General features: G+C 40.5%; 1 protein-coding gene across 1 annotated transcript in view; it reads right to left on the minus strand.

The window, feature by feature from the left end:
* The window catches only part of RORB (RAR related orphan receptor B), a 91,524-nt gene that overhangs the window by 6,578 nt on the left and 65,056 nt on the right, over positions 1–19,890 (minus strand). The window contains 6 exon segments of the mRNA XM_009636115.2: positions 3,146–3,205; positions 3,679–3,791; positions 8,634–8,744; positions 9,833–9,940; positions 12,504–12,636; positions 14,179–14,300. Of these exon segments, the coding sequence (XP_009634410.2) occupies positions 3,146–3,205; positions 3,679–3,791; positions 8,634–8,744; positions 9,833–9,940; positions 12,504–12,636; positions 14,179–14,300 (647 nt within the window).

Raw genomic sequence — 19,890 nt, forward strand, 5'->3', positions numbered from 1 at the left:
GAGGTTGCAGTGATTTAAGAACAGTGTTTTAAAGAATAAAAGCCCTGCAGATAATGATTAAATAATGTCTTTTTCACTGGTAATCTCCATTTGGTTATCTTGCCTAAGCCATAAGTCAAAAATCCCAATGACTGATTAGCTTATTTGAAAAGAACAAAACATTTTCAAGATGTAACACGTAATTGTGAAGGACTACTTATAAACATAACAAACCTCTTTATTTATCAGCACTAAGAACAGTAATATTTATCACATGTTCTGTATTTTTGTGGCTTGGCTAAATAAGTTACTTCTGATATATTGAAGACAAGTTTACAAAGAATTTCAAACAAGTATATATGTGTGTCTGCTCGTGTTGGAAAAGACAAGGAAAACATGAATCCCCTGCAATTAAAGCTGAGCACTTCTAGGCTTCAGTTTGACTTGAATTTTTCCCCAAATAAATTCCCACAAGTGGTACATAAGTACAGTTAATTAAGTTTTTGGATATTCAAAAGTGTTGAAGTTTGGGGTTCTTTGCAGGGATTTGCCATGTAAAAGGGGCTGCAAACAGATAAATCATCTTATAGGGGAAAGCCAATTTTTGAGTTTAAGTGGTATAAAGAAGCATCAAGAGCAATGCTTTATTATGTTAATTGAAGACATTTTAATGTAATCAGTAGGGATCAGAAAACGTGCTCTGAATTTGGAGGAAAAAAAGGTATTTTAGAAACAGCTGTTCTATAGAACTAAGTAATTTTGAAGAGTATGTCATGTTTGCAACAAAATTCTCAGCACAGCTAACTTCGCTGTTCAGGTTTTTTCTTTTTTCTTCTTGAGGTTGTAAAGGACCCACAGAGAAACATTTATTAACTGAGAATTTCTAACTGCTCTTCTATCTGGTCTGGCATTGCTAAAACAGAGCAAACAAATGTTGGTGTTGTCTAGACTGGATTCTGTCATGAAACTTATATGTAAACTTGCAAACCAGCTGATGGAGGGGAAGGGAAAACTCCACAAAGTACTTGGAATAGCCTGTGAATTATCTGGTCATGCAGAAAAAGGAACAGAAGATTGAGACCAGAACTGTGTGGGTCTGCTGGCAAAGCTGGGGGCATTAAGTTGTCACTGCAACAAACCAAGTTTCCGCACCGACCCTGGGGCCCAGCTGTGTCCCTGTGGGCTCCCTGCAACACTGCTCTGCCGTGTGGCCTGGCAGATGGTGGGTCCTTCAGCCTCCCTGCGAGCGTGCTCCTCCTTGCTTTGCCTCAGATTACACTGCCTTCTACGCGATTTGAAACAAAGAAACGTATCTGCTTGGGATCCTGCCTTCACTACATTTCTTCTCTACTGCCTGCTTCCTCTTATTTCTGCTCTACTCCCTGCACTGGTGTGCCCGCAGAAGACTTCTCCGAAAAAGCTCACAATGGGTAAAAGTGGTGGTAAGGCCAGAGCCATAGCAGAAACTGAATCCCTCTTCCGTAGTTAAAAAGTCCATGTTTTGTATCTCTGGCAGAATCCAAATACATTAATCATGACTGCTAATTAAACTTAATTAATCCACAAGATTAGGTCCATGGCAGTCTTCCACTCCCCTCTGTGTTTGCCTTTGGTTTTGCAAGCAAACACTCATAAAGTCAATTCAGAGACAAAAAGAAAGCCCCGATTCTTTTCTCCCCTCCTGAAGTGCATCTAAAATCAACCCTATGTATGTGTATATATACAATTATATACATACAGATATATACATACATATATGCCTGTGTACATAACACACACATATGTATGTGTGTAATGGAAACCATCAGTCCCATCTAGATGATGGCTATGTCAGAAATAGCGATAGTTATATTCGCCTTTGTAACCACGCATGTTGCTCGCTTTGACTTTCCGCCTCCTTCCCTCCCTTCCTCCCTCTGCCACTACTCTTCAGAGCTACATTTTAGGCTTCCTATGATTTTCACTGAGTTTGCTATATGTCTTTCCACTGAGTTCAGCAAAAAACAAACCAAGCCTTGCAACTACTTTTCAAAGCAGTACATATAAAATAAAATTATGAGTGGAATCAGAAAAATGTACATGTGGGATAGTCTATGCTTTTACTGCATGTTTCAGATACTTTACTGACATCAGGTCCTACAGTGTTCATTTTTATGTACGGTCTATCCCTGTAACAGGGAGAAAATTCAAAAAAACCCCTTTTACTCTCTCCACTAAAATCATCCAGACAAGGCTTTTGCACCATTGTTACATTCCTGATGTTTCATTTACAGACTGCGCACATGCACTACATTACCCATATCTCAGAAGTGATCCTGTCATTACACATCGGCAGCTGATAATTTAACTCTGACTGGCAAAGCAAGTCTTGATTGCCCAAAGTAAATCTAATACATTACTTGGAGAGTAATAAATGCATGACAGCCGGGCTGAGCATCCTTTAAAAGTAGGCATGGGATTTTTAAGCTACAGCATGTATGCATATAATACCTACATATATATATATATATACACATATATATATATATATATATATAAAAGTATATAGAACATATATATATATGTGTGTATTCCATACATGCACCATAATTTCCAAGACAGCTACAAATTTCCACATGCATTAAACTATCTAAAAACATAGAAATAGGCAAGTCTAATAAGTGGAATTTTCTTAAATTATATTTGAACAATAAACAGCAAGAGTAATACTGCAAAGTACTGCTCTATTCTCATTTATATCTACAATAAAATTCTAGGAACAGTTGTCTCCCAAAACATCCCCCAATAAAATAAAATTAAAAAAAAAGATAACACCCAGTGTCCTATATTTGTATATTCATTGTCAGTAAAAAAAAAAAAAAAGTAAACAAAGAAAAGAGAAAAAAGACATCCCCACTCAGAGTTGCATATTTACATTCTTCAAACTGTAGCGGTGAAAAATAATTCTATTAAGTGCAGGACATTCCTAGTGTTGCAGTAGTGACATTTTTAATAAGTTCTTCATGAAAACATTTCTTTTTGTCTTAATAGTGACGCATTCCATGACTACGTGAAAATCCTATTATCCCCTTCACTTGCAGCCAGTGGTTGAGTCTGGATTGAAAAGCTCCTTGTATAATGGAGGAAACAGTGTGTTCACTATATCTGGATGAGATTGCTTAAATACCTGTAGTTTCTCTCCGTGCAAGTTGCAAAGTGCAGTAATGGTTGGTATCTTGGCTATTAACTGTGAGACATTAAAATAAAAAGGAAAGGAAGAGGGAGGAAGCAAATTTAGTGTAAATTACAGTTCAAAAATGGACTATGTTAACCTCTTATTGGGTAACTGAACGCAATACTCTGAACTCTGTCAAAACTATCCATCTTTGGATGGACCAGACATTGCTCTAATCTGTAAGAGGATAAAAAAAATTGTCCTGGAAATTTTACTCAAGTGCCAAAAATACATTTAACAAGGAACTGCCTCCAGGGCTATTTTTTTAAGGCAGACTCATTCTTGCTAGGGTACCAATTAAAAAGATTAGTGGATTGAACAAAAAATGGAGGAACCAAGGACAAGAGTAAAACACGCCTTCTCCTACACATTGCAAGCACATAGTGGCTGCTTTTAACTTACATTAATGCAGCAATACATGGAGAAATAGCTAAAAAAAGAAATCATGATCAAGGAGTGCTTGGCTCTTGGTTTTAACAATTTACCTTTGTCAAAGTCTCATCGTCGAGGTGGTTCTTCTGGATCACATGTTGAAGTGCAAAGTAAATCTTTTCCTGAAGCTTCTGGACCTTCCTTGGCTCTATTAACCAGGCTCGATCTGAGGAAAAGGAAAGCAAGAATGCGCAGATGTGGGGCATACTCATGGATGAACACAGTGTCCCATGCTGCCAAGCATTCATAGCAATCGTAATTCCCATGAGGAAGGACTGCATGATAATTAAGACATGGTTTCAGAGGAAAAGTATCTTAATCCATTAAAGGATCACCTGAGAGTTTAATTAACAGATACAAAGTGTACATGAACACCATGTTGGTTCTGCACCTCTTTGTTTAAACCAAGATGTTAGAGAGAAAGATGGGAGAGGAAAGAAAACAAGGCCCAACCATTTCATTACTCTCTGTTGGTACAATCAGTGTTCTTCTAACTTCATACTGGTGAGGTGAAAAACATGTCATGTTATCTCAGTGTCTTAACACATAAATAATAAACATATTGATCAAAACAGTTCTTTGAAAATAATAGAATATAATTATTTAAAAATTAAAAATAAAATATATCTCATTATTTACTAGGCTAACATTTTGAGACCAAATATTATACTCTGAATAAAAAGAAATTGTTTCCTTCAAAAGAATTTCTTTAATAATTCAAAAGAATTATGAGTTGTTGCAGTGTCTTGAAGTGCAAATTTCTCATTATTTAAAAATGTTCTCTTTTTAAACAACACAAAATAAAAGATTATCTGGGAGAATAACAGCTACAGATACAGTTGTTTGGAAACCTATGTGGCTTCTACTGAACTCAAACCCCAAGTGTAGGACGTCTTCCTTAAGATCTATATTCTCATAAGTCACAGCTTCTGGAGACAAACACACAGAAAGAGAAGTAGCAGACCCCAAGACAATCCCCAAACCATTAATACAGTGTGTTTACAGCACCATTAAACCTTCTGTTTTCCCATGCTGCGGACTTGTTTCTTCCTCCCTCTCTCCCTCAATCCAGACCAATTCTTGGGTATAGATTTTAGCTTTCAAACAGGAAATAAGAAAATCTATTTTATCACAGGGCATCAATCTTCGTGTACAAGTTGAAAAATGCAGGAAAATCCCTTTTACTTCCAGAGGTCTTTCACCCATTCCCCAGTCACTAAAATAATCCACAGAAATAATATAAGTCGACCATTTCAATGAGCACACATGCCACAGACACTGGAGCTGAACAGTATTTCATCATAGGAGGAGCAGGATTCTGTTATTTGTCTGACTGTCTGTGGAGAGGTGTGTATGAAAAGTGTCCATCTCCAAGTACTGTGAAAAGAGACAAAACCAAACCTCTAGCTACTTAAGAGATGATCAGGAAAAGAAAATAATATTTTTTGCAAAGCTTTGACAATCATGCTCCCAGAAGGTAAGCCAACGGTTCCTGTGCCACCAAGAGCCACAGAAACAAAATTAGTGGAGAGGACACACAGCATCTCCACAAATAAGTGCACAATAATATTTAGACTTCACAGGTGAGGTGCCAAATTTTATGCTATTGCAAAAACATGCCTTTCAATAGTGTTAAATCAAGGCCTATTGTGACAGACTGAAGCTAAAAAGATTTATCATAGAAAGCAATCCTTAAAGATTTATCTTTCTGTCACAAGAATAAGCTTAAAAATAGACTGAAGCTGTTGGAGGGCAGGTTTAATCACTTATCTGTCATACAGCATCCTGTATATAACACAAAAGTTCTCAAATTCATGACAAGAGCTAGGTAAAACTTTTACAATGGAAATTAAGTTCATCTCCCAAAATACACTTTCTACCACCTGAAAACCATCTGCAAATTTGGCTGGAATTCTCCAGGTACCTCTAGTTATATTCACAACAGTCCACGAAAAAGTCAGTAGATCAGTGGCTACCAATACAGGATATAAGAAGCAGTGGTTCAATTCTGCTTTTCCTTTTGGGTTTTGAACTTATGTATCTTTAAAGAGCACACAGGCCACGAGGCTAGAGAATAGTGTAGGAAAGAATAGTGTAGGAAAGAAAGAACCGTGGAAAATCTGGATTTATGCTGTGAATCAGATGGAAAATGGGACTGACACTGGGCTTTGCAACCTTAGCAATTGATTTAATGGGTGTTCTTAGGTCCCCTAACTCCCAGTGAGACTGCTCCATTTCCTGTAAATGACCTAAACACTGAGATCAAGGGCACAAGAATCACCTTTCAGGATGGTGGCTTCTGTAGAAAAGAAACTTGAATATGAGCACTTCCCATAGGGAATCTCTGCACCTGTGGATGGAAGGACTGGGGCAGGTACTTCTGTGAAGCAGTGTTTAATTTTTTTGATTTTTACATACATTACCAAGATGAAACACTTTACTGTGAAGAAACCAGACCATCTAGTGTGGAATGAAATTATTTCTTTCTCTATTGTTTACTGTTACAATTTTTGTAAGAAAATGGCAAATTTCAATGTGAGTTCAAGCTGTACTGATTTTCCCTGCCTTCCCACTCCCAAATTTAGCAGGCCAGCTGAAATGCAGATTATTTGCACAATCCAAATTTGCAGTCTTTTTATGGATGAGAGATTGCTTTCACTCAGGTACATGCTGCTGCAGACCATCATTTATTTCTTACTGCATCTTCTATGTGTGTCCCCTTGCTTGCAAGTGGCAAAAGCCAACTTGGATGTGAAATGGGGAACTGTGGATTATTGAAACATTTCATCTCTGTACCATCACCTTCAACGATAAAACTTGATTGTAGTGAAAAAAAACTTGGAATTGCCTCTACTTATCTGTGCTACTTAGCAGAAACAGAAGCTGCTATTCAGGAGACACCCAGGATTCGGGACGCATCAGGACTGATGTATATCAGGACTGAAATGCATTACTAGAGTTAAAGGAGAAGCTTTTACAACACATGCTTGCAATACATCTGGCTCAAAGCCAGTGCTGAGTTGCTAGCTTTTTCAAGTACTTTGTACAGTTGCAAGAAGTAGAAATGAGTGTGGATACTCAGGCAACATGAGCTGCCAGCAGATTGCAGGAGATTTTGGTGCTTTGCAAACTGAAGGGACATATGTAGAACTGCAGAGCTGAATCAGAATTTCGATCTCTCTAATGCCTACCTGCAGCTGAGCACATTTCATAAATTACTTGATCCAAAATCCATTAAAATCAATGGGAAATTTTCCATTACTTAAATAGGTTTTGCCCAGGCTTAAGGCACAGGACACTATGAGATGGTAGAAGCTTTCTGTGATCAGATTTTGTTGAATAGGGCTATGACTTGTTCTCCTTTCCAAGATTACCTGGGAAACAGAAACATGACTTCTTTTCAGTTTGGCTAGAAATTACATAACTGAATTATCTTTCTCCCTACAGATGTGATGCCCCGTCTGACACAAAGTGCTTTGAAGTCAGCTTTGAAATAATCTTATTGGTTTTTTTTCTGTTCAGTTAACTCCTACCTTTCCTGTTTCTAACTGTATGAAAATAAACTGAAGAGTAGAAAAACCCTCCAGCTGTTACAAAAGAGAAATACAGATCCTCCTTATGAGGATCCCACCACCCTCTTCCTGCTTCCCTTGGCTTCATAATGTGAAGTGATCTGGAAACACTGGAACCACCATCTGCAGCCTCTGTTAACATCTTACTGAAGAACTTCACAGTCCAGACCCCAAACATATTTTCAGGTTGTCTTCAGGTTTGCACTGAGTGGGTCTGCTGAACAGGCCACTGATGCTAACCAGGAGCAAGCACTGACTGCACACCTCTGCCATGCTCACAGCTTTGGTCTTTTCAGGGTGAGGGAGGGCTGATGGACAGGGACCCATCAGGACACCAGAAGTGCCCTGTCCCAGAAGAAGTCAGGGCATCTGGGGGACATTGCACAGGCAACTCTCACCCCTATGCACAGTTGGGGCACCTCTGAGGTGGAAACAGTGGCAGTTCAGAGGGTCCTCTCTGGAACATCCTGGCCTAATGCCATGAAGACCCACTGGCTCAACCATTTCACCTCTGAGCAGATGACCGCAAGAACTGCTCAAAGGGAAAATAAAAGGAGTGGAGTCCTTTCAGTAGGTGTCATTAATGATGAGAATGAACATGTTGACACCATCTGTGCTAGTCTAATTCTGCCTAACATAAACTCCACCACAGATGTGCAAAAGGGCAAAGTGACCTAGAGGAAGTCTTTAGCAGAACAGGCTGGAAAAATAATTCATGGCAGGATTTTTTGTAAAGGCCTTTCAAGAAGTTACTCATAGAGGGAACTGGGAGTCTACCTCCCCTGAGTCATGTTTAAAAATCTCACACTAAACTGTGAGCTTATCTATTAGACCTACCTTCTGAGTCAATTCAATCACAAAAAAACCTTTTCTGCAGTCAGACAGCCAACAGTCACTGAATGCATGCTTGCCTGTGTAGAGTTATGATATATGAATATATGACAAACAGCGTGTTGCTCCTGGAATCACCACCTCTCACCCGAAGCTCAATTCAGACAGGACCTCATACAGATTTTTACTGCCGTGATCTTACCCCCACAGAAAAAGCCTGTCATAGTTAGGGACCCTATAACCTGCTCAGGCCTGTGAGATCTGAGGTCCCCGAAAACACTAGGAGGAACCTGCACCTCCTGGAGTACCATGGTTCTCTGGACGTGGCCTGGAGGAACGCCAGCCTGCACTGCTTGTCTGCACAATCCTGTTGAATATCTGTTACCCCCACCCACACTTTGGATCTATTTCCAGTATGTATAATAGCTGACGGTCTACCAAAAAGAGAGAGAGGTATATTGGGGTAATTCAGGTACTCTTCCATTGCTTAATATACTGCTTAATATAACTTAATACAGCTTAAACAGCTGCTTAAGTTGGTATAAATAGAAAGTGGACAAGGGTAAAAAAAATAAATCATTGTGGTGTTTGGAATGAATAGTTACCTGGTGATATCAGAACAGCAGATGAAAACAAGGCAATCTCCTCCTCAGTCAGCTGTAAGGAACATAAATTCTTTGCAAAGTCAAACGCTTCATTCACCAGATCATCAGAACCTGCAAACCACAGAGGGCAAAATCAGTGCTAGAAATGTATCAGCTCTTTAATCTGCCAGGAAAAGTCTACTGTTTTGGTGTCAAAAAAAGTTGTGAGTGAATGTCTGTGCTTCAAAACCAAGTGTCTTTCATCATCTATTAAAATTCCCTGTGCCCCAAAAATGTATCACTAAAACATCCACTGCAGCATAACAGTTATCAAGAATTAGGGGCATGACCTGTACTAAAATTGCACAGAGATCTTAGAAGAGGGTTTTCTTTTCCCAATATGAAAATAAATGCTATTGCTAAACACATAGTAAATCTAAGGGTATGAATGACCAGTCCTAGAAAACTTTCACGTATATAATTTTATTAACAAACAGTATAAGTATTAATGAAAATTTATGAAAATGTCATAAAAGTCAAAATTAATCAACTAATGCACATTTATAAATGCTTTAAACTTGTAAAGTAATGTTATGCTTATCCATATACAAATAAGCGAAATATACATCTATATGACAAACATATGCATTGGAAGCAAATATCTCTCTTTGAGTTTGGTCCTGAATAAATTTCTGACAACATCTTGTGGATGGGCAAAAGACATCCATTTAGCTATTAACTTTTCAGGTAGCACTCAATATAATGTTGAGAATGAAGTAATTGTTTCAATATGTGAATCTAAATGAGCTTAAAAGTTTAGGCAAAACAATATTTTAGATAAGTCCTTGTCTGTATTTTGTTGTAGTTCATCATTTTAGTCCCCGCATTGCTGGGGCTAAAATTACCTTCTACAGGACACAATTAGTGGGAGAGGTATATCAAGCATAAATGAACTTGGCTCCTACCATAAACTCATGTTTTATCCAAACTTCAAATGGCAGAGTAAGGAATCTATCTGAAAAACCCTCATGATGCTCTTTTTTATTAGAGAAAAACACTTATCACTGCTAGCAGCTAGTGGAGTCACCTTTTTCCTAGAGGTTTGGAGGTTTGGGGATTCAATATTTACTGGAGATTTTCATTGTGGATCACTATTTTCAGAAAGACAAATCTGTCACTATGCGGCTCAGTGTAATCTGTTGAGAAGAAGACCAACATACCCAAGGCTTTAAACATTTGCATCCCTCCATACTTTCCTTCAAACAGAACAGTATTGTTGAGTGGGTTGAAGGCACGGCACATTCTCACCAAAACCACTTCCAAGCAGCCTATCAGACATGAAAAAGAGCAAAAGTACCACACATTACTGCAAAACATCAAAATATAGGAATTTTCAAGAAAATATTTAGGACGACATCAGTCATTAGCAACATCAGCAGCGATAGACACCCTTTGAAGGCATCTAGATGATATACGTCTGAATGAGAGAAAAAATAGTTCTGTCTGCTTTGAGTATAGAAAGGGGTAATTACTGGTCCAGCATAACCACCTTTTCTTTAGGTTGGTTTTCCCTCATTGCAGCAAATCGGCAGCCTGGACTTAATCTGAATTTTGACCTGGGCAAATATTTTCAATTTGAAATATTTCATCCTGAAAATCAGGCATTTATCAAAACTCCTTTTTAATAATTAAACCTTTTTTTTTTTAATGCAAAAAAGCAGCTTCATTCAACATGTATATGAATCCCAGCTTCGTTTAGATGGAGGGGGAAAACATCACAATATATTCTTCTTTAGAGAGAAAATAAGTTTAAGTACTGTCAAAACCATCCCTAAACTGGGTTTTACTTATGTTTGCCTTGTTTTTCTTTCAGGTTGGGGAATAGCCAAAGCAACCCTTCTCTTTTTTTACTCATTATCTTGCCCTGTTATTTCCTAACTGCAAAAATATAGTTTGGGAAAATGAAGGGAAGAATTTTAAGCATCCCTTAACTGAACCCAGATCTCCTGTAAGAGGAATTCTGAATGTGAGGGTTCTTTCGCAGACATGCTTTTGAGTGAAAAGCCGTGATTTTCTAACTCCTGCTCAGCACTAACAGCAAAACAGAAAATAAAACATGATGTATTTATACATGCTGAAGCTAAGCAGAGTTGTATGGCAGTGTCCTGGTTTCGGCTGGGATAGAGTTAATTTTCTTCATAGTAGCTAGCATAGTGCTGTGTTTTGGATTTAGTATCAGAAGAATGTTGATAACACCCTGATGTTTTCAGCTGTTGCCAAGTAGTGCTCAGACTACTCAAGGACTTTTTGAGCTTCTCCTGCTCGGCCAGGTGCATAACAAGCTGGGAGTACAGCACAGCTAGGACAGCTAACCCAAACTGTCCAAAGGGCTATTCCATACCATATAACGTCATGCTCGGGGGGGTGTTAGTGGGTCATTCGGTAGCGGGCAGAGTGGTCGCAGCTCGGGCTGTGTGATCGCAGCTCGGGGAGAGTGATCGCTGCTCGGGATGGGCTGGGCATTGGTCAGCGGGTGGTGAGCAATTGCATTGTGCATCACTTGTTTTATATATTCTGAATATTCTCTTACCATTATTATTATCACTATTGTTATTCTTCTCTCTTATTAAACTGTCTCTATCTCAACCCACGGGTCTTACTTTTTTTTTTCCTTTTCTCCGATTCTCTCCCCTATCCCACTGAGGGAAGCGGGGGAGTGAGTGAGCGGCTGCGTGGTGCTGAGTTGCCAGCCAGGTTAAACCACGACAGGCAGTACGGTCAAATCTAACTATATCTTTTGCTGAAGGTGCGGTTGCAGTGAAGGTGTTAGCTTTGCCAGCCAAATGAAGGAAGTTACTTGGGGTGCACTGGCACCTGCAAAATTTTCAAAATTAGCATGAGCTTTAAAAAAAATCACTCTCATGCCATGATCCTGTTTTGTCAGAAGGTTGCCTGCGTGTTCCCAGGGTTACTGTATCCTTTCCCTTTGCACCTGTGCCTGCTATCTCAGTCCAGCGCTGCACCAAGCCACAGCCCTCTGTGCACAGAGCGCTGAATCGCACTGGCTTTCAGCCTTAATGAAGACGCCCCTCTTGAAACAGAAAGCACTGCTTATGCTTTAATGAGCTGCCTCACACTGCATCCTGCCTTTTACACGTAGAGGGAGCAAGAAACTGATATGACAGGGTAAATGCAGTTAATTACCAGTAGCGGTTCACTTGGCCATACCATTTTCTCCTCCTGAGTTTGGCAGTGTTACTACACAGTCACAACAAATCTTGTCGTGATTCTTCCAGAGGACAGAAATTACCAAGTCCCACGACCGGGGAGGAAACCCCTTTCCCTCTTGCCGTTATGCACACACGTGCACACCCAGGCATGCATGGAGAGCACGGCTGGAGCACACCGCTGTAATCCGCTCTCATTTATTCTGAAACCAACTGGCGCCAGCAGGGATTTTCCCTCCTGTGCACTGGCTGGAGGGTATTTCTGTCGTCTCATTAAAAAGATTAGAGATGACCACAGAGGCAGGCCCCAGTGAGCCTGCGTTTGTTTCACTAATGACAAGCGGGGATTTTACAGGGTGGCAGATGACTGATTCGACCAGCTCAGTTCGCAGGGTCCTTCCACCATGTCAGGTTGGAGACTGCATTTTCTGCAATGATTGTGTGCATGCTTGTACTTAACAACCACAACCAACTGTAGAGGGAAGGGGATCAGAAGGCAGCAACATGATTGATGTGGAAAAATAAGGAAGAATTAATGTACCTAATGAAACAGACTGAAATTAGGGCTGCTTCAAAATTAAAATGATTTGTAGAACAAGACAGCAGAGCACATTTCTAATGTGCTGGGTGCTAAACCAGTCTCGAGCCTCCGGCGTTTACCCACCTGACTTAAGGAGGAGAATTTGGTCATTCTGGCAGAGCTCCATGAAGCCTGTTATGCGCTTTGCAAACTCCACCACATACTGGATAGCGTGGGTGATCTGAATGGCACACTGCTGCCACAGAGCTTCTCTGGTCTTCCAGGAAAACACACATGGAAAAGCAAAGCAGTAAGCAAGCGAGTTCATCAGTGCATTAAGTTCTTGAGGTGGCCTTACAGAAAGGTGCGCTCCTCAGACAACCCCCCCACACCCAGGCAGGGCTAGCAGAATCTCAAGGTGCCCAACACTTCTCATTTGAATGCTGTTTTCACAAGCCAGGTGCCCCAGTGGTCTGAACTCTGGCATTGCCTCTTCAAAGGGGGAGAGTGTATTGTCCAATGTTAAAATGAGCTTTTGTGCAAGCTAGGCCAACAGTGGCACAAACAATGTAAACATCCCAGAGTACTCTTAGGGAAGAAGTGGCACAGTGCTATTAAGATATCCAACAGAATATTTTTGCTAGTTCAAAACTTAAAATAATATATAATTAAAGCATCATTATGGGACAGGACAAGGGGTAATGGTTTTAAACTGAAGCAGGGTAGATTTAGACTAGATATAAGGAAGAAATTCTTTACAATGAAGGTGGTGAAACACTGGAACGGGTTGCCCAGGGAGGTGGTGGAGGCCCCATGCCCGGAAACATTCAAGGCCAGGTTGGACAGGGCTCTGAGCAACCTGATCTGGTTAAAGGTGTCCCTGCTCACTGCAGGGGGGTTGGACTAGATGACCTCGAAAGGTCCCTTCCAACCCAAAGCATTCTATGGTTCTATGATTACAATCTGAACACTGACTGTGTCAAAATTTTGTCTCTTTAATAATACTTTTCCTTTCACACACAAGTGTGCAAACGTAAACCAATGCTCTTGTTTTCCATGCCGCAGCTCTGCAAGATGCGGTGCATTTTCATTCTTGCTGGTACCGCACAGCCCCTAACCTTTCAGAGCACAAGCTGGAGTCTTTCCTGTCTCTTGCATGATCAGCTAAGGTGCCAAATGAAATCTGATTGAAGAATCATTGCTAGTGATGCCGGCACAAGGGGCACAAAGATTTATGTTGACTGGACTATATCTGAAGACGTGCCAGCGGGAAATAGTGTGAACTTGACCTGAGAGTCTCAGAGGTAGAACAAAAGTGTAGTGTAATGCGAAAATTTTTCCACCTAGTTTTGAACAACTTCAACTTAAGGAGTACTTTCAGTTTGTCATTGTCTATTGTCTATAAGTGACAGATATTTGTTATTCACATAAAAGGGGGATGTGTTTTCAAAATTATAAGGAAACAAAGTTGTCTTATTTCCTTAAAATCCCTACAACTGAGGATCCAAGCCTGATCACATTAAAGTCAACTGAATTTCTGCATGAAGTTAGACCTGTGATAACAAGCAAAGCATGGAAAGCTGGGTTCCATAATCATGCCTGAGCTTTGACATTAGTAAACATCCCAACATGCTGGAAAGTGGCTGCTTCTTTTTATGAAGTGTCACTCCTTTGCTTTCAGTAACCAGCAGCTCAAAGACGTTTAAAAGCCTATTTCGACCTTTATCAAACTCACCAGCATATCCCTGCCAAATACATTATACTGTTAACAATTTCAAACCATAGGGAGCAGAAGAAAAAGCGTATTACAGGATTGTACCTTGCTCTGGTAAACCTTAATTTCTTCATAAGTGTGAGTCTGCCACGCTAGCTGGTGTAGTTCCTCCATTGTATATTGACATGTCTCCAAATGAGATTTAATGATATTCTGTGCAATTCGGTCTGTGAAGAGGAGAATAAAAAATGGCTTGCATGAAACAGTGAACAGTGGTTTGCAGTAACAAAATGTTGAAAACATTAAAATTGTTGGAAAATGCAGATTTAAAAAAAACCAAACTTTTCTTTCCAATGCTACCTTTCTCATTATTTTATTTCTGAAGATGACTGTTGCAAAATGTTTTAGTATTCAACCCAAAGCCAAAGGATGCTTGACAAATAGTGGCTCTCCACATGAAAATAACAATGAATCATGTAAACCTATTCAGACTCTTTTCATTCTGGGAGTAATTTCCTTCTCCCCTCCCCCCGTGTTGAAATAAAAGTCATTGGGAGACCCTGGTTACTAGATCACTTCTGTCTGCTTGTGCAGCTGCCCAGCTCTGGCTGCTCAGTCCTGACATGGGCATTTGCATTACCTTGGGGTGACCCATATCAGAGAAACAGGAATAGGTATCTCTTCTTTTTTCCCAAGTTAGTTTTCAGCTGGATCCATTTCTGATTTAGCTGAATGAACATGAACATGGAGACTGGTGCCAGCAAGGGGTGAAAGCTAGAACAGGTATCCTGGGTTTTAGAAGGAGAGATGAGGGGAATGGATTTCACATACAGGGTTAAGTCACCTTCAATTTATTCTGAAAATGCAGCCTACTGCATAACATGGAATGTAGGATGGAAGGGGAAAGGAAAGCTTTCAGTGCTGGCTTGAGATCCCACTGAAACTAAAAGTAAACTCATCAGGAATGTATTTTAAAGTAGATCTTTGCCCTTTAAGCCACCTGAGTGGATTAAAAAGATTTTCACAAAAACTTACAACATGAATTCATTAGCCCTGGAAGTTGAAATGCCTTGATAAAACATGCTATAGAAATGTGATGATTTCTTATTTTTCAGTTTTGAGACCTATGGGTCTAATGAAGCTCAGTGTTTCAGCCCGAAGACATTGCTTAAGTTGAATAACTTTTAAAAAATGGAACGAAGTCTAAGTCACAGAACTGAACTGAAGCCCTTGTGGCAGAACTGGCAGTTAGCAGAAAACATGTTTGTCAAAAAGGAAAGGACATTGACAATGCATTAGCCAAACCCGAGGATGGGAAGTAGAAAGAACTGGGCATATCATCATTAATTCATTCAAATCCTCAACAGTTTGCATACAGTGGGTGGACCTGGTTCTTGGAGTCCCAGAATAAGACTGTTTCTTTGGCCAAACGTTGACTGAATTTAAAAATACCAGCAAGAAGGAAAGCTGAAAAATGAATATGAACATGTATAAGCTCCCTGCAATCACTGCTATAGGAGTGTTATTTAAATGAGAGATGCTTGCGCCACTGTCACAGCTAATAAGCTGAGGCTCAGTGGAAAGGCGCTGAAGAAAACACAAAAGAGTTCCAGGTTTCTGTAGGAACAATAGAACCTGCTCAATTCAGTCTTTACAAGTATCCCTTTAAAGGTCAACACTATCTTTAGGTTTCCTAATGGAAGAATTGACTCAGGCATAAAGATAACTAAAAATGTATATTAGTGAGTACTGGGATCTATTAATCATTCTTTTACAGAAAGTTGCAAATTTTAAAAAGGATGCAAATTTTAACCCATGATGTTAAACTCTGTTGCATTTTATAGTGAAAAACCTTACAGATAAATGGGCATTTTGGAATAAAGGGATGATGAATTTAAACAGATTTTAAACACAGGTTTATTTGCATTCCTCTAACCACGAAAAGCCAACCAAACCCCACCTTTTTTAGAATTTCAGATATTTACCCCCATATTGTTCTATTTAAATCAGTTTTAACAACATCATCTTTCTGGAAACATCCATAGCCACAGTAAACCTGACTGCAGAAATGAAACTCAAGCTATAGTTATGTCACTTATGTTCCTGGAAGGATTTAATCAGAAAGAACTGAGGTATGGTCAGAGGAACATTTAGGCCTAAAACACCAGTGAAAGAAGCATGATTTCAACTTGTGTTACACTTCTGCAGCCTCAGTGGTGAAGCTTTTTGCTCTCTACAGGCATTGGCTGGTCTTTTCTCTCTTGCGCTTCCTAGCCTGGCTCTGCTGGCCTCACCATTTTTTACAAAAGTTGGAAGCTATTCACAAATACCCTTGATTAGCAGTTCTACATTACTGCAAAGATCCTCAGCCCCACTCCTTTTCCTACCATTTACATATTTACCTTAGGACCAAAGAACTGACAAACTCTTCAGGGTTTTGTAGGGAAGGCATCCCGTGTCTTACTCCATACATCTTTTTCTTACGTACTTGTGCTTATGTTGAGCTGACATTAAAACCCATTTAGATGTGTGAAGGCCTAGGGCAGTCACAGCAAGCAGCAGCCCCGAACACTGACATCCAAAGAGGAATCAGGTGCAAGGCAGACTTGAAACTCTTGCGCCGCAGGCTAGGGAAGGCTGAGTGTGTGATGGAAAGGGTACACTGGGTCTCAGGGGAGGAGGGGACTGCTCATTCAGCATAAGCAGTGGAGGAGACTGCTTGCTTACACTCAATGCTGGAGTCCCTGGAAAGAGCTTTATGCAAATACAGCATACACTGGGTATGCAGAGTGACATGATGCAAAAAGTAAATGTAAGCTTGCCTTGGCTTCTCAGATGGTCCAGCAGAAAAACATCCACCTCAGGCAGACCAAAGAATAACATTCTCATAGAGTTTCAAAGACCGTAGCCTTTTTTCTGGACATTTTCAGATTTTAGCATCTCTTTGCTAATGAAGTTGGAAACAGTACACATCCGGCAAAAAACATGCACAAAGAGGTTCCTAAACTGCTGGGAATAACGTACTGACATCTACTAAACCTGTCCTCTCACGTGGCAGAGGTACTGTGCTGTACCCAAGATATGATACATTTCTGTGAGACCTGGCAGCTCTGAATCACTGCTAGCAATGGAGTTCAACAGATTAATTCTTTTAGTAGAACTAGAAAGAAAGGGACAATGAGGAAGGAAAGAAAACAGCTTCATACAGTGGGAATAGAGCTATTGCCTTGATGCAGAGGCTGTGACCTCAGCCCTATGGAGGTACCCTGCTGGGGTGATGATCAACAGTTATGTCCCTCTTGTTCTCCAGGCTACAAGAGTCCACTACAGTTATTCCACACATCAAGTCTCGACTTTCGTTCATTTTGTTCTCAAAAATCTTGAGCCAGAGGTTTCAAGGGTCCCTTTACACAAGGAAGTTGCATGGACACAATTAGGAATCCTGTTTGGACAGGCTGTAAGGACTATGAAAGACCACTCCATTGTTGTGACCTCAATGTGAACTGCATTTCTGCTTGAAATGTTGCCAACCTCCATTTTATGTTGTTACAGCAGGTTTGCAAGGTTTGCTTTATGAAAAGGAAAACAAAAGAGATGATGCTGTCCACTCAGGTGTGAGAATCAAAGTCTGCAGCATTTTATTTTACAAGCACCAACTGCTGCAAGCGCTGAGTGAAAATTAGTAACTCCGACCGAAAGAATTACTGAGCCTGCATGATAGTACACCACTAGCATTATAATAAAGACAGCTGTAAACAGCAGGATTTGTAAAGCTTATCTGCCATAGTATGTAAACATAAATGTAGACTAGGTGCTTCACTCCTCCCCTTTTGTTTATATACAGGGCTTATTATATTAGGGCTATGTCTCCTACCATGCATCAAGATCACTTGATACTACACAATACGAGGTTGGACTAGATGACCTTGAAAGGTCCCTTCCAACACAAACTATTCTATGATTCTACGATACCATGGGGAATCCAAAAGCCACAGCATATCCTAGCAGGTTGACTCTGTCTGGGAAACATGGCCCACAGAAAATAACATGTTCCCAGTGTCTGAACTCCAGCATGCACGGTGACATCAGCTATCTTGGTTCTAAATTTGAAGATTTCTTAGTATTGGTACCCTGAAATTTTTCATGGAAAGCAGATGCTTTTTGTAAAAATGCTATGTTTCATTAAAAAAAAAAAAAAAAGCCTGGAAAAAACTATTTGCTTCCAGAGAGATAAATCAGAATCAACATAATCAATCAATAAAGCAGTCAATAATTGTAACTGATATGAGGTCTTGAAAAATCAGAAATACTCAAACAAGATATATCCTGGACTGATCACTTATATTTCATTTCTGTCCTGCATATATCTGACCGGTTTTCTATAATGGCCCACTATGCTAGCTGTAAAGTCTTGTCCATTCTTCGGGGTGACAAGGAAACCTACATGTTGTTGGTTGACGTGGTCGGAGAGCAGAAACCCGAGAGGTCGGGCTGGCCTCTGTGCCCCGCAGCGGGTGGGAATGCTGCCCTTCCTGTCACAGCAGCTCGGGTACTGCTGGTGGGGCCCTGAATGGTGCCAGCTGGTTGGGGAGGTAAATTAATTGGGATTTTTCAGTGCAGCAGTGTGAAAAAAAAAAAAAAAGGCAAATGCATAGCAGGAGATGTCCAGAAGCAGCTGAAAATTGTACATCAGGAAGCTGAAGGATTATCTGTCGAGAGGATTTGTTCTTATTCAGAGACAAAATGAGTTTCTTGAAAGAAATACTGTGCACATGTATGTAATTTTATGGTCTGCGACGTGCAATTCCTCAGACAAGATGGCCTCAATGCCTGGGACTAGATGGAGCAACAAAAAGTAGCAGGAAGATCTATGTGCACTGTGGGTGAAACAAAGGCTGTACAATGTGCCAGGGAGCATGGCAACAGAATAACAGACATCGACACAGTGTGCTCCTGGGCTTGTGGCTTGGTAGTTACGCATCAGACTGTTGAGGCGAATATCTGGAAGAGGCCACATGCAAATATTGTTGGGAAGTGCCCCGAAGCATAATGAGGGATCTCACTGGTGCTAACAATTAAGCGAAGCTATCAGGGAAAAGCAGCATCTGACGGGTGTAATGTGGAATACAGGACATAGACAAGATAGGGATGAGGAGGACCATGAGAAATCAAAAGAAAAGGCTTTTAAATTTGGCCTGGCCTACCTAAAACTACAGAGAGAACTGAAAGACTTGACCCTGTGAGGATGGCCCAGTGAAGAGTGAAGTAAGCTATAGCACAATTAGTGCAACAAACCCATCCTAGTTCCTTACAGATGTGTCAAATATTGCCTGCTATTTGCTCTCTGACCTCCCATCCCCTATGTCTGGCTGGGTAAGAGGTAACACAAATGTGTATGAGGGGCTGGCCTGCTTGGGCCATTTGGCCAGAAGCCACCACCTTTTGGGGTGAATGTGGGCCTGGGTCACTGCTGCTGCCTTCTCCTGAGGTAGTCTGTCTCCTTCACCTGCTGAGTAGCCTCTTTTCCATAGCTGGTGGGAACCTGTGTGTCTAAGACCTCTGGTTCCCTTCACTGAAGCTGGACAGTAGCTAAAGAAGTATTGGATGGTCCTGATGGAGGGACTGGGCCGGCAGCAAGCTGCAAAAGCCCTATTCTATCAGCAAAACAGGCCAAAAGCATATTTTGCAAGGGAAGAGCAACAGTGCATGAGCTATACACCTCTTGCATAAACTTGGGACTACATCTCACAACTTCCAGAACAGCAAATGACCTTTTCTGTTTCCAGTTTTGGCTGCTCTGCTGGGCTCTTTCCCCCC

The sequence above is a fragment of the Egretta garzetta genome, unplaced genomic scaffold (genome assembly GCF_000687185.1).
Source record: "Egretta garzetta isolate BGI_Z169 unplaced genomic scaffold, ASM68718v1 scaffold353, whole genome shotgun sequence".
Taxonomy (NCBI): domain Eukaryota; kingdom Metazoa; phylum Chordata; class Aves; order Pelecaniformes; family Ardeidae; genus Egretta; species Egretta garzetta.